General features: G+C 46.6%; 1 protein-coding gene across 1 annotated transcript; it reads left to right on the top strand.

The window, feature by feature from the left end:
• Positions 1-3912: 3912 nt before the first annotated feature.
• actb2 (actin, beta 2) lies at positions 3913-7770 on the top strand. The gene is made up of 6 exons (XM_072676353.1): positions 3913-4020; positions 5424-5553; positions 5652-5891; positions 6219-6657; positions 6759-6940; positions 7045-7770. Exons 2-6 carry the CDS (start codon positions 5431-5433, stop codon positions 7186-7188), a joined length of 1128 nt encoding a protein of 375 aa, XP_072532454.1. The 5' UTR covers positions 3913-4020; positions 5424-5430; the 3' UTR covers positions 7189-7770.
• The last annotated feature ends 8337 nt before the right edge of the window (positions 7771-16107 follow it).

Genomic DNA, 16107 nt, shown 5'->3' with positions numbered 1-16107 from the left:
TGCCAACAGGTTCATGTTTATCCCTGCTCTAATGGCAGTACTTCTCCACAGGGACTAGACAAGCTGTGTGTCATCAATGGGTGAAACGTAAAGTAGCTGAATGCATTCATTAGAAGGGGTGTCCACAAACATTTGTACATATAGTCTACCTATTTGGACAATTCAGGGATTCTGGGAATCCTGCCTGACAGAGTAATCTCTGCACATTGGTTTTAAAGCAGAGCAAGCATCGCGCCAGGATGTGCTGGTTGACTCAGTGTGAGGCCAATCCCTTTCTAGGACCTCCCCTCACCAGTAGACAGATGGTGAAGGAAAGATTAGCAGAGCCAGGTTTGTGGGGGGGAAACTATACATTAAAAAAATTGACCCATTAGTCTAGTTGCATTTCACAGGCCTCCCTTATCATCCCCTGAATCTCCATACGTTAGGAGGCCAAGTCTGTAAGCTATGCATTTAAGGAGATTGCAGCTATCCTAAATCTTGCAGCTCATGTTAGCTGACCATACATACAGTAGAACATACCAGCTATATGAGACACATCTGCAAAAACTGTGCAGGTTTCTGGATAAATTATTTGAGCTTCATCGTGTATGTTCTGACAGGTTCTTCAGAGTTCTTCTACGGGCCTTCCTGAATGGCTCTGGATTGCAGGAGTATATCCACTGCAGGGATTGTGCGCCATGTGAGCCCCAGTTAGCGGGAGTCTCAGCGGGATGCTAATAAGCCACTGATCTGCATTGATCTGCCTGCACTGGAGCGAGCGCTACACATGGAGCAGGCACACTGACCACCACGCCAAGGTGATGCCCGGAGCGCGGCCCTAAGAGGCCCCACTCTAAATCGCAAAGGGTGACGAGTCCAAACTTGGAAGTGCCACCCTGCCAGAGACAAAGTGAGAAGTCCAAGCTGGTCAAGCTGGTGACGTGGTGACATGAGGCTGTCCACACCTTGTAAATCTTCACAGCCATAAATGGCACCTGCGGTCCCCTGTCAGACTGAGTGCTGAGAAGAGGAACTGAAGCAGTGATATGGAGCTACAGAGGACACTGCCACCACTCATGCACTGAAGAACGCAAATGAGGAACAATGGATTTTTTTAAAATCAGTCAGTATCATATCCTGTTGCAGGGCCTGCTCTGGTGGGTCAATACACAGTGTGCTTCAGTTTTGATGAAGAACATCAAGCATTTGATCTCCACACGTCTTGTGTTCATATAAAACCCAGAAGAAGAAGGTTTCATTGAAAAGCTGCTGAAAACATTAATATACCATGTAGGTCAACAGGGTAAAAGGTGTTTCTTTAAGAGGTGTGGCAGGCGGGTTGATGGGTGGGGTGGGGGGATATGAATCCATCTGGGCCATAAATTGAGACCTAATCCAATCTGCAGACTAAGAGGCCAGCTGGTAGAGCAGAATGTGACTTGCTCTTTCTTGACTTGATGCACAGGCTCTATGCAGGCAGTCGAAATGCACATTTAAGTGATTCGAAAATCAATGTATTGCTGCAGCACTGCCAATCAGTACTCCATTTACAGCCACTGAGGAAGCCACTAGCTCCTAAGAGGGCGTGTCTGGAGAACTTTCCAGGAGGAAGGGGGGTTGGGTGGAGTGTGTTTCTGTGTAATCCTTACAAATGCTAATGCCGAGGGATAGGCTCGTTTCTGTGATGCTGACAATAAGACGCTGGTCTCTTTACTGTGGCAGCAAGGCCTCAGAATCAACAAGTACTGATAGGCACTCTTCTATAAAAATGTCAGACATACAAACCAAAATTAATACCCTCACGTCTTACATGATCTCCAAAGAAAACGGCAGTGGGGCGCAGTCGAGATAATGACACAATTCTGTGGTCCAGCTTATTATTAACGTCGCTTCGGGAATCCTCTGAAGTGTCCACTCATCAGAATGGTTGTAGTTCATTTTTATTCTGGATTGCTGAGGATTTGATAACCAGATCAGCGCAAAAGGGTGGTGGCCCTCAAAAAAGGAGCCACAGCACATCTGGTATCCCTCTATACTGGAAGAAATCTGAATGAATGGGAGGAAATTAAGAAATTAAGAAGCGCTTTTCACATCTGGCAAATAAAACACACACACAAAGAAATCTTCACATTTACATATAGTCATGTAAACCCACTGTGTGTGAAAGGGGCTGGACTTCCGAGGTGCTTTGAAGTAGGTTTGGGGGAGGTGGTGCCAATATGCTGATTCCAGAAGTAGTACTGCACATCAGCTAAAACCGTTTACAGCAGTTCACATTTTGAATTAAACATGTAAAAATATCCTACGCTCTCTAGGCCTGGGTTGTACAGGCTACTATCTCTCACTACGCTTGGTTTGATCTTATCATCAAATACGTCAAATATGTTACGCTGGAAATCAGCTTCTCAAATCTGTACCGAATCAACAGATGACTGCACAGCAAGGACCAGGGAGGACCAGTGGTCTGTCTTGGAATTGTGCAAACAGCAGCTAGAGCAGATAGGTTTTGACATAATCAGCTGTTTTTGTTTACAACCGTCTTTTACACAATGGCTCGACTCACGGCCATAAGCATTACTCAGCGGTTACATATAAAAAACATCACATGTACATTCGGGTTGTTCCTATGTGCATCAAATGATAGGATTGGATGTATCTTGAGTATACTCACTATAGTGAGTCTGAACTTTGAAAAACTTCAAAAGATTATCCAATGACATGAGCAGCCAGATCAGTTATGTATATATTGTATGTATGGAATCACACCTGGGAGCACCTTTATGGTAAAAGAGTAAGGCCTATATGAAGCCACTAGATAATTCCCTTTATAATAAACCTTGTGTTACATGCACAGACACACACACACACACTTAAATGGTCCTTTACTTTTAAATCCAAGAGAGCAGAGGTGCAAAAAAACCCTACTCAACTCAAGTTCAGAAACGCCTCTTATGCTTCCAATACACACCCACCCTGTACCCCTGACTGTAGCAGCTAAGCTATCCATGTTGAAATCTCTAACAAGTGATGGGTATTACTATTCCGAATTCTCTCGATAACCTCGATAAAGCACACGGCAGCTAAACGGATTGCTATACCACTATGTGATGCTGTGGGTAATGCACTACTTTCATAGTATACGAGTTGAGCCTATATGAAGCCATGCAATGCCCACTACATGCTTCCCTTCATAATAAGCCTTGTGTTCCATGCACACACACACATTTGCAGTCTGTTATCTTGCAACAGGCCTAACGACCTGAAAAAACTACGTTTTGACTAAGATCTGTCACCTTCCTCTAAATCGAAGAGCAGACAGCCACTAAAGACTCAGACTCTCAGGTCTCTCAGGTCCCCCCGGGTTCAAATACACACCCACCCCGTCCTCCTGACTGGAGCAGCTAAGCTATCCACATTTAACATCACTAACAAGCGGCACCGCCGCTCTGAATTCTCTCAGCAGCCTTACAAATCGCATGAACACCAGCGTACGAAAGCTAAAAGGACTGCTGTGCCACTGTTTTGTGCAATGCAAGCACATCCTGAGACCATGTTAGCCTCAATAGCTTGGGCATCGGTGTGTGCAAAGCTCGAGACGGGTAAACAACAGGGACACAGGCAGTGAGATTGTGGGTGCAAATGAAATGTGGGAAGATATATAAAACCGGCAGCGTCTCACTGCAACATCGAGCAGCAAAGCAGGGCTTTCAGGTGAATGGGGTACATAGAAAAAGACGTGTTTCATGAGGGTCAGCTAGGCCTCTTTTCCTCCACAGGCCTTGCTTCCCCTTCTTTCACTCTCAAGTTGCAAGCCAGTGTAGCAATGTGCACGCGACAGCCCGGGTGTGTGACGCTGGACCAATCAGAGCGCAGAGATCCGAAGTTTACCTTTTATGGCTCGAGCCGGGCATACGACTCCGTATAAAAGCGAGCGCCCAGCTTCCCTCCCTCACTTTGAGCTCCTCCACACGCAGCTAGTGCGGAATATCATCTGCCTGTAACCAATTTTCTTAAGCCGACAACCCCCCCAATCCTAAGGTGAGTTTCTTTCTTTGCTTATTTGCATTAAATGCAATTAATAACACTTTTAAACACTTTAACAACCTATAATATATTTTTTTTAACGGCTGAACTCATTTTAACATACGTCTGATGTCGTCTATTGTTCTTTATTGTAGTTAATTATCGCAGCTACTAAATAAATAGCTCACTTTCTTTACCTGCACAACATCTAGCTGCGTTTTAAACCTGTTCAATCTCAGCTACAGCTGCCAGGTTATTGATTTGCTGCATTTGTCGCTTAAAATCACTATAAGAGTATTTTTATTGGTAAAGTAGACTCTCAATGCACTGCTTGGCTAGCTAGCTGAATTGTACAGACCCGTCTTGCCGAGCTTTCGTCGTAATTTAAGCTGCAGTTGATGGATGCCGGCCACGGGAAGTTCTTTGTGCCGTTGCTGCAGCAGCAGCAGGGTGTGACCTACTTAGTGCTTCACTAGCTAGGATAGCTAGCTAGATATTACCCTTACTGGCTTGGTTAGCTGGCATGCTAACCGGCTTCTGCTAACCTCCTAATCAGGAGTCAGGTCACGCTTAAAATATAGATAGATGGATGGCTAGCTACTGTTTGCCTAGCTGGCCGTGTCTTAATTGTGCTCTTAAGCTGTCTAGCGCACTAGTATGCTCGTGTGCCCTTAAACGAGGGTCCCTAGCTGGGAATGGGCAGCGTCCCTTTTTCAAATGATGCCGACCGTTGAATTCAAGGTGTGGCGCGGTCTCGCGTCAGTCAGCGCTGGCCGGCTGTAACGGGCGGAGCCTTGCGCTCGAGAAGCCGGTGCTTATTTAATGTGGGTTTTTTAAATTTATTTATTTAATTAAAATTATTTAAATAAATAAATAAACAAAAATTCGCGCAAATTTGAAAGATTTAGTTTTAACTGGCTGTTTGAGCTGCGGGTGGGTTGAGGGTTGAGGCCGGGGGCAGCACGACCGGCTGCAGATCTGTGACGCAGTAGCTGTTGGTGTTAGTCAGGTAGCTAGAAACTCCGTGTAGACATTTTTTGGCAAGCCCTTCGAGCCGTCAGTGAGGGTCGGTAGGATGTGAGACTTGCTCTGGGAGGGGCCATGGACGTGAATTTCGAAATCTATGCCTTTTATTGAGCCTTTCTGCTCTGGCTGGATGCCACACCGCAAAGCGGCTCAGCCATTGCCTTTTATGGTAATAAGGAGAAAGCGGAGGGACTTCCTTTGTCTGAGGAGTCTGTGGTAGCGAGCATTGTTCAGCTCCAGCTCCATCTAGTGGCCAGACAAAGGAAGTGCATGACGGAACAGGAAGTTGGTTGAGGGTGGTCACATGTTCCTCTGAAGCGTTGCACTGCACTGCTGCTGTTGTAGTTGTAGTTGGTTAACCCTCCTTTTCTTGTTTCCCTCTTATCTTTCAGTTCAGCCATGGATGATGAAATTGCCGCACTGGTTGTTGACAACGGATCCGGTATGTGCAAAGCCGGATTCGCTGGAGATGATGCTCCCCGTGCTGTCTTCCCATCCATCGTGGGTCGCCCCAGACACCAGGTATGTTTTGTGTTTTGTCATGTTATCTGAAGATTAAATATTCAATTTTTTGTAGATTGAATGTATATGATTATGAAACACTACTTTTCTGTCTGCAGGGTGTCATGGTTGGCATGGGACAGAAGGACAGCTACGTTGGTGATGAGGCTCAGAGCAAAAGAGGTATCCTGACCCTGAAGTACCCCATTGAGCACGGTATTGTCACCAACTGGGATGATATGGAGAAGATCTGGCATCACACCTTCTACAACGAGCTGCGTGTTGCCCCTGAGGAGCACCCCGTCCTGCTTACTGAGGCTCCCCTGAACCCCAAAGCCAACAGGGAAAAGATGACACAGGTTGGTTTAGTACTACACTGTGCTTTAATATTACATTCTGCTTCATTGCTGACCCTCTTCCTCCTTTTGCTTTCAAGGTCTCTTGATTTCATGAACTCCTTCATTCATTTTCTCTAGGCTTTCTTCTCTGAACTCCTGAGTTTCTCAATTGCTGGAAGCAGCAGGTTATTTCCTGTTTCTGTGCCTGACCTTTCTGCACTTTTGCTGTTCTTGCACTTTTGGGCTCATGACTTTTCCTAACTTGCCTCTATTCTAACTCAGCATGGGTTGCTGTAAGTTCAAAGTTGACTTGAACAATGGCTAAATTTCTCCCCTCTCTCATTTCAGATCATGTTCGAGACCTTCAACACCCCAGCCATGTACGTTGCCATCCAGGCTGTGCTGTCTCTGTATGCCTCTGGTCGTACCACTGGTATCGTGATGGACTCTGGTGATGGTGTCACCCACACTGTGCCCATCTACGAGGGTTACGCCCTGCCCCATGCCATCCTCCGTCTGGACTTGGCTGGTCGTGACCTGACTGACTACCTCATGAAGATCCTGACCGAGAGAGGCTACAGCTTCACTACCACAGCTGAGAGGGAAATTGTGCGTGACATCAAGGAGAAGCTCTGCTACGTCGCCCTCGACTTCGAGCAGGAGATGGGCACTGCTGCATCCTCCTCCTCCCTGGAGAAGAGCTATGAGCTGCCCGACGGGCAGGTCATCACCATTGGCAATGAGAGGTTCAGGTGCCCTGAGGCTCTCTTCCAGCCATCTTTCCTGGGTAAGTGCATTCTACAGCCCTCAGCATAGCGTGTATGTAGAAGTTCAGTTGTACTGGGGCAAGATGCTGGAGTGGTTGTCTAATATTGCCTTGCTTCTCAGGTATGGAGTCCTGTGGAATCCACGAGACCACCTTCAACTCCATCATGAAGTGCGACGTGGACATCCGTAAGGATCTGTATGCCAACACTGTATTGTCTGGTGGTACCACCATGTACCCTGGCATTGCAGACAGAATGCAAAAGGAAATCACCTCCCTGGCCCCTAGCACAATGAAAATTAAGGTGGGTGTGGCTGAAAATGGAACATGGCTTGACTTTGCTTTGCACAGATAGTCGACTGGTTCTAAAGCCTTTGTATGTGACTAATGGGGTTCTTGTCTTTACAGATTATTGCCCCACCTGAGCGTAAATACTCTGTCTGGATCGGAGGCTCCATCCTGGCCTCCCTGTCCACCTTCCAGCAGATGTGGATCAGCAAGCAGGAGTACGATGAGTCTGGACCCTCCATCGTCCACCGCAAATGCTTCTAAACAGACTGTTACCACTTCACGCCGACTCAAACTGCGCAGAGAAAAACCTGAAACGACAACATTGGCATGGCTTTTGTTATTTTTGGCGCTTGACTCAGGATCTAAAAACTGGAACGGTGAAGGTGACGGCAATGTTTTTTGGCAAATAAGCATCCCCGAAGTTCTACAATGCATCTGAGGACTCAAAGTACTTCTGTTTTTTTTTGTTTTGTTTTCTTTTTAGTCATTCCAAATGTTTGTTAAATGCATTGTTCAGAAACTTATTTGCCTCTATGAAGGCTGCCCAGTAATTGGGAGCATACTTAACATTGTAGTATTGCTTGTATGTAAATTATGTAACAGGAAACAATGTCTGGGTTTTTGTACTTTCAGCCTTAATCTTGGTTTTTTTTTTTTTTTTTTTTCTTTTTTTGTGTTACAAAATGGAAAAACAAAGCTTTACCTTTATTTGAAACATAAAGGTTTCCATTCCCCTGGGCAATGTAAAAGCTGTATGGAACGTGGCGGTGCCAGACATTTGGTGGGGCCAACCTGTACACTGACTAATTCAATTCCAATAAAAGTGCACATGTGACATCCTCACTTTGTCTTCTCAGTCCTTTTTAATCTACTAGTTTTAACATATCTGTGGTAGAGTATTTCCACTGTAGACCAGTGATTTGAAGTACATTTGCTGTGCTCTAGGCAAACCTTGTCTTGTGGGACTCTCTGAAGAACCAGGTTAAGTAACTGGGCACTTTACTGGTATCATCAAACCTGAAGGAGTTCTTTACACTTAATTTTGGTACCTAGAGTTTTCAATCATAGCCACTGGTTCAATAAGTCTCTGGGGACAAGCACACTCCTGCTGGTCGCACTGATTCTTTAGACCTTTGGTCAAAACTGGTGACTTACTGAATTGCCAGTGACCAGCCTGAGTGTGTATCTATTTTGGTACAGTCTGTAAATGACTCACTCAAGAGTTGCTTTACCCATAATGGCTTTGATTAGGATGCAAAAGGGTATAAATGGTATGTATTTAACAATGCATACAGATCTGTGAAATTTTACAATATTTCCATAGTCCAGTGCAAGCCATGACCTTTTCATCATGTGAAGGTCAATGTATAACAGTCTGGACTATTTCCAATACATATATTTAGGATCAAGTAAAGTTGTTTGATGCCCTGTCCTACCAAGGATTGAGAAACTGCTCTAACTGAATAAAGGAGTGAGCGAATCCACCTGGATTCAAGTTGAATAGTGTTGTGGGCATAATTTCCCAAATCCTACATCACCCTAACTGGTGTGTTTAATGTGATTCTTGCTCTGCTGTTCACTAAATCTTTGTATGAAGAGGCTTTTAGGAAATGTGTTGATCTAGTGTGGGGCTTCATTCATTTATTCGTCCTCTTATCCACTTCTTCATGGTCAGGGTTGTGGTGGTTCCAGAACCCACCCTGCATCCAGGGCACCAGTCTATCGCAGGGTACCACACACACCAGTTCACTGAGCATGGCCTCACCACGACCTTCACCTACCATATGTGTTTTTGGAGAGATTAGAGGAAATCCAGAGTCCTTGGAAGAAACCCACATGGACACAGAGGGAGAGCAGAGCAAAGACTGAACCCACAACAAGACACACTCTCTGCCTGCAGCGCCACCACCAATCCATCCATCAATTTATCCATCCTCTTATCTTCTTCCTGGTCAGGGTCATGGTGGGTCCGTAGCCTGCCGGGATCATTGGGTGCAAGCCAGACATACCCTAGACCCAAATGGGGCGTCAGTCTATCAGAGGGTGCAACACACAGCAATTCATTTAGGAGGGCAATTTAGCACAGTATTCTGAAACCAGAGCACCCAGAAGAAACATGGACATGGAGAATACACCAAAACCCTTACAGACAGAGCCCGGAGCAAGGCCTGGACCCACACCCCCAGACTCCAGAGGCCTTTATGTGTCTGTAAATCAACAAATCATGTAAGAGAAGAAGTGCCCTAGTGATGACTGTAAGCTTGAACTGGCCTTAGGTTCAAACAGCAGTGTGATACAGTATAGTACAGTACAGCATGCAGTATATGCAAATGATCTCAGAGGTTCCTGTCTGTCCAATTAAAGGGGCCGAAATATGGGGTCCTTGGGGGGGGGTGGGAGTGGTTGGAGATGATTCATTCTAATCTACTTATATCGCATGTACTTCTTGTCACAAAGCAGCTTTACAAAGATCCTGGTCTGAGCCTCTTCTGAGCAAGCCAATGGCTCCTTCAGGCCAATGGGAAGAAACCTTGAGAGGAACCAAGCCTCAAAAGGTCGTCTAGCGGCTTTCATAAGAGATAAGAAGACAGCAGGTCTCAGATAACTGAGACCTTCGAGAAATGTGAGAGCATCACCATGAGTTATGAGAATAGTTAGTGCCCCCCTGTGATGGACTGGCTGGCGTTCTGTCCAGCGGGCTCTATGGTTCTAGGACATTTCCCTGGATCTCTAGGACCCTGACCAGGATAACGTGGTCTACTGTAGAGGGGAAGGGCAAGTCCAAGCATCCTGCTGTGCATGAACTGCAGGACAACTCTAAAGCTGGCAGCAGGGAAGAGCCAGGTTGGGGCAGCACTGAACTGCAGGAACACAGCATCTCAGTACGTTGGAAAGAGGTGCAAAATGATGTCAAAAATAAGACAAACAGCTAAAAAAATAAGCTAGATCTTCACCTCTCTCCATCGTATTCAGATTGAGAACACCAGAAAAACTCCACCGGTGTTTTGTCTGAGGCTTTCTGCACCCTACTACATATTAAGGCGCACAATTTGAGTGCAGGTCTGTCTTGTGTATTTGCCGTTTATTCAGTTCAACTCTAATCAGCTTTATTGTCATTATACTATTACAGGGCTGTACGGTACTGTGAGTCTCCAGTGCAGCAATAGGTAAGACATGGGACAACAGTGCAAGGACAAACAGACAAAACACGAGACGATAAGCACCCAAACAATAAATCCAGATGTGAGCATGAAGGCCGGGTGATCAGGGTGCAAGCCAAGTTACTACACTAATAAGTCAAAAGAAGTCGATCTGTAGTCCAGCGATTACGAGTGGCTGCTGTGTGTGTGAATGGAGTTCAGTGAAGTTCTGTGGAGTTCTGAGGGAGACCAGTCTGGTGTTGTAACCAGCATCACGTGCAGAGCAATAGTGAGCATAGCAATCTGTACTGTACAGTACTGATGTACAGGAAACGACGTCCCGAGCTAGTGGAGCTCAGTGCGGGTACGAGGAGTGAACTGGGAGGATCAGTGTGATCAGCAGCTGTCTGGATGTGTGTGTTCAGGTTGTGGCTGGTGTTGCTGGTGTGACCAGTTTAACAGCGTGCGAGTGCTTAACGATATTAATTAGTGTATTATTTTGTCACTGTCTCATAAATACACTGACAAGACAAGACAAGCCATCACATTCACCACTGGTGTTGAACACAGATGATATTTGGCCTCCGCCTTTAACCCATCCGTGCAGTAAACACACACACACACATACATTAATGAGCAAACACACATAGTGACAGTGAGCACACATGCCCTTGAGTAGCAAGCAGCCATCACTCTGGCGCCCCGGGGTGCAGGTAGGGTGAAGGGCCCTGCTTAAGGGCCCAGCAGTGGCGGTTTGCAGAGTCATCCTGCTTAGCATGGTGCTCTAACTGCTGAGCCTGGTGAACCACTGTCCCATTGTAGTACCTTTATTTTTGACATAATTTCATGATGAATGAACCAATAGAAATGCTTCAAACCGGCTTCCATCAAAAGTTGCTATTTTGGAGATACAATAAAAGGCAGACAGAGGAGTGTCACAAAGGGTGTAACTTGTCCGTACTGGGTTAAAATGGGTGTGTCCAGGCTGGGGAACCACAAAAATGTGCAGGGCAGTCAGTGGGCCTCCAGCAGCAAGACTGCAAGACACAAAGCATCGTAGACTTTGCTTTGTGTGGATGTCCAGCAGATGGCGCTGCACACCTGTAGCAAGACACCCTGGCAGAGTGCCTCCTCTCAGACAGTTTGTACAAAACAACAGCAAAAATATCAAGTAATAAAAAAGCTTGAGCCTGAGTGTGAGAGTTTCCTCCTGGGAGAGAGTGAAGGATGTTGCACTGGAATGAAAGTGGCACCAAATGGAATAACAAAATCATATTGGAGCTCTGCTAACAGTATACACTAATAAGGGGCTGTTGTTTTTAGGTGGGTTTCTCAGTGAGCTGAAGCCCCCTTTGGTTACTGATGGAGTAGATGGGTGCCCTAGTTGCATATGATTTACTCCAAGCTGCTCATTGTGGCTGTGACAGCACTTGATGAAATATGATCAAGAGATTGTTCCTGCTGAGCCTCTATCCGTGTATGTGTGTGTGACAGTGTGTGTGTGTGTGTGTGTGTAAGAACATAAGTGAACGTCACACAATCTGTTCTTCCATCAGTCGCCTTTTCTTTTCCTCAGAGCGCAAAATTATGTAAAATCATCCGTTCTATTCGCTTCCAGACTGCCGGCTTTCACACAGCTCTCGCGCTGTGCTGTTTAAATGAATGCCCACTAAAACAGCTACATTCCTTTAATCTGTTTATTATCTTCAATCCAATTTTGATTTAATTGCACTGTAAAAAGCAGGCCATGTCACCCCCCCATAGACACACACACACACACACACTTGCTTCAATGAATAAGTAAACCTGCCTGGAAAACAAATGAGGTCCAAATGTTTCATTCATTAAGCCGACTGCATACATAATTCATATCTGCTGGAAATGCGTGGTATTAAATAAATTCAGCCAAGAAGACCTGTCCCCCTTTCCTCCCGGCATTTACACACACACATACGCACACTGTGCACTTCACCTTCAGCTAAAGTCTCCTGTGTGGTCAAAGGCACTTTTTGCATCAGTAGTCACACAGGCTTTTAGATAGTAGTTGATTGTCCCGTCTTCACATTCAGGACACGCGTACACTCCCCCGCCTATACACACACACACACACACACACACACACAGAGATGAAACACTCACACAGAGTGTCTAACAAGAGCACGCTGTGCTCAGTGCACTACAGGGATATGACCGTTCACAGCAATGTTGCCCATTTACAGGTTTGTGTAGGGGACGAGTGTAGTGTCAGTTTACAGCTTTCAGCAGTTCTGGGTGACGGGCTGGTCTTAATGTGAAACGTCAGACTCTGTGTTGAGAAAGTTTCATTTTCTTACTGTGATTTAGAGATGCGTTGATTAATGGGGAAGGGTGGAGAGGTGGGCAAAGGTAGGGTAAGAGAGGTGGAGCTTAGGAGAGGTGGACAGAGAGGGTGAGAGAAGTGGACAGAGAGGATGGGAGAAGTGGAGCTTAGGAGAGGTGGACAGAGAGGGTGGGAGAAGTGGACAGAGAGGGTGGGAGAGGTGGAGCTTAGGAGAGGTAGACAGAGAGGGTGGGAGAGGTGGAGCTTAGGAGAGGTAGACAGAGAGGGTGGGAGAGGTGGAGCTTAGGAGAGGTAGACAGAGAGGGTGGGAGAGGTGGACAGAGAGGGTGGGAGAGGTGGAGCTTAGGAGAGGTGGACAGAGAGGGTGAGAGAGGTGGACAGAGAGGATGGGAGAGGTGGAGCTTAGGAGAGGTGGACAGAGAGGGTGAGAGAGGTGGACAGAGAGGATGGGAGAGGTGGAGCTTAGGAGAGGTAGACAGAGAGGGTGGGAGAGGCGGGGCTTAGGAGAGGTGGACAGAGAGGGTGGGAGAGGCGGGGCTTAGGAGAGGTGGACAGAGAGAGTGGGAGAGGCGGGGCTTAGGAGAGGTGGACAGAGAGAGTGGGAGAGGTGGACAGGGGTAGGATGGACTGAGGTAGCCAGAGGTAGGGTAGGCAGAGGTAGGGTAGGCAGAGGTAGGGTGGAAGTGGTGGGCTGAGGCAGGGTGGCCAAATGTGAGCAGAGGTATGGTGGGCTGAGTTAGGCAGAGGCAGGGTGGAAAGGGTAGGAAAAGGCAGGGTGGAGAGCGTGGGCTGAGGTAGGGTGGGCTGAGGTAGGGTGAGAGAGGGTGGGCTGAGGTAGGGTGGGAGAGGGTGGGATGAGGTAGGGTGGGCTGAGGTAGGGTAGGAGAGGGTGGGCTGAGGTAGAGTGGGAGAGGGTGGGTTGAGGTAGGGTGAGAGAGGGTGGGCTGAGGTAGGGTGGGAGAGGGTGGGCTGAGGTAGGGTGGGCTGAGGTAGGGTGGGAGAGGGTGGGCTGAGGTAGGGTGGGAGAGGGTGGGCTGAGGTAGGGTGGGAGAGGGTGGGCTGAGGTAGGGTGGGAGAGGTAGGGTGGGAGAGGATGGGCTGAGGTAGGGTGGGAGAGGTAGGGTGGGCTGAGGAGGGTGGGCTGAGGTAGGGTGGGAGAGGGTGGGAGAGGGAGGGCTGAGGTAGGGTGGGCTGAGGTAGGGGTGGTCAGAGGAGGAGCTTAGGTGAGCTGGACAGAGGTAGGGTGTGTGTAGAGGTGTGGGGACAGCGGAGGTTGGCTGTAGTTGTTAAATGGAGGGGCTACACTGCTATTAAATCCATTGTATTACAGGAGGCCTTGTGGGCCCGTGGCGAAATGAGTGTTGGAGGTCTCAAAGCAATTTTGCAGGGCTCGGACACAGCTCGCCAGCATGCGTTTGTGAGAGCTGTCCCCCAGCCTGAGAGTGTGTGAAGAGGACCAGACTCCACGCCGTGACTCCGTCAGGGGCTCAGATATAGCCAGAGGCTCTCTGTCCTGCTTTAGGCCTGTGGGGTGCAGTAATGCAGGAGAGGGGGCGATTGTGTTAGGCTAAAATTAGGTAAATTATATTGATTGAAATCCTCTAGATATACAACTGAGAGATTTCTGGGCCAAGGAGCACATAGTAAGTCCACCCAAATTTATGTTAGTGAGGCCTTTAGATTCGTCATCAGTGTTATTCATGTGAAGACTATGGGCTTCAAGAAGTCTCCCTTGTAGGTTACTATATGTGAAAAATGACATACACCATATGGACAAAAGTATTGGGACATTGGGGACATAGGGTATTAAAGAGTTTATCCTGCTTTTGTTGGAGTAACTATCTCTACTGTCCAGGAAAGAAGGCTTTCTACTAGATTTTGGATCTAGATTGGATTTTAGATTGCTGTGAGGTTTGATTGCATTTGCCGACAAGAGCGTTAGGGAGGTCAGGATGTTTGATGTTCATTACTCTACATCATTCCCAACTGTATTGGATGGAGCACCATCCATCATTCCAGATCATTCCAGAGAACACAGTTCTTCCACTGCTCCACAGCTCAATGCTGGAGGGTTTATACCCCTCTATTGGCAATACTTCTCTACAGGGACTACACAAACTGTGTTTGTGTGTGTGGGTGTGTGCATTTGCACATCTGAGTCAGCAATGGATGCAACTTGCTGTAGCTAAACATATTCATTAGAGGTGATGCCCACAAATATTTGGACATATAATGTATAATAATGTATTATAATACATAATATAATATAATGTAATTTAAAGTAATTTACACTATATTTACACTATATGGGGCAGTGGTAGCTCAGCGATTAGAGCGCCGTGCTATTGATAACAGGGTTGTGGGTTCAATTCCCGGGCTCTGCAAGCTGCCACTGTTGGGCCCTTGAGCAAGGCCCTTTACCCTCTCTGCTCCCCGGGCGCTGGAGTTGGCTGCCCACCGCTCTGGGTGTGTGTACTCACTGCCCCTAGTTCACTAGTGTGTGTGTGTGTTCACTACCACAGATGGGTCAAATGCAGAGGACACATTTATATATTACAAATACGTGCACCTTTAACTTTATATGTCCAAATGTTTGTAGACATCCCTTCTAATGAAGGCATTCAGCTACTATAAAAGTTGCACCCATTGCTGACACAGTGGTGCAAATGCACACACCCCCAAGTCCCTGTAGAGAAGTATTGCCAATAGAATAGGACTCTCTGGAGCAGATCAACATGAGTTGGGGATGAGGTAGGGTGGTGATCATCCAACATCTTGAAAAAGTACATACACATGCACACAGCTTGTCTAGTCCCTGTCTAGTCCCAAATTACAACTTTTGTAAGTATTCATTAGCTAGGCTAATGCTAGACTAAAGCTGGGTATAGTTCTGTTTGTCACGTCTAATCTGAGCAGAGTGTCTTCCTCATTACTGCACAGTCATGTTTTTAGCACCTGCAATAATTGCTGGTACGTCATCGCTGAGGCCGGACAAATCTGATAAGATGTTATAGACAAGCTGCTAAATTTCTTCTGTTCCCTGTCATTTTTACGCTTACACAGACGACAAGACACAATTAACACTAGAAGCGATTTGGCCCGAGAAGTGCAGGGATTGTTATCTTTACGGAGAGGCCCGTCATACTGCAGACAAGCAGAAATCTTTCACAAAACACTGGAACCATCTCATCTGGTTCCAACTTCACCATCAATCGTGTGATTAAAAGCAGCGTTAGAGCGCAGCTGCGGAGGAAATTGATAAAGATTTTGTCTCGTGTTATGGATGAACCTTTGGGAAGAAGCAAGCAAAGCCTGCTCTTTAGAACTGTTTCATTCCAGCCTGGAATAGAAAACACAGTGATTGAATAGACATGGATGCTGACTCTGCAGCTATTAGCATATCTCAGAACGGTCTGACTCTGTGAATAATGAATCATACAAAATGAACAGATTCTTTGATTCCAGAGTTCAATATGCTTGGGGATTATAGATTTTCTCAGCCATCATAGGAAACCTATACAATGTCTCGATTCATTGCCCGTCGCATTCATCACTCCATTCATTATGGTAGTACAGAAGCTCTCCGTGTCCTTGGGTGATGTACACGGTGTCACTCCACACTCATACATACAGAATCCTGGCACTGTAACCGCTGCTGCTTTATATTATATTACACTAACATGGAAAAAGGCCTGCCATATTGCTGGATGGCTTGGCTTT

This window comes from Salminus brasiliensis, chromosome 3 (genome assembly GCF_030463535.1).
Source record: "Salminus brasiliensis chromosome 3, fSalBra1.hap2, whole genome shotgun sequence".
NCBI classification, from domain to species: Eukaryota; Metazoa; Chordata; class Actinopteri; order Characiformes; family Bryconidae; genus Salminus; species Salminus brasiliensis.
The sequence above is the reverse complement of the archived record's forward strand: the minus strand, read 5'-3'. Positions and strand labels throughout refer to the sequence as shown.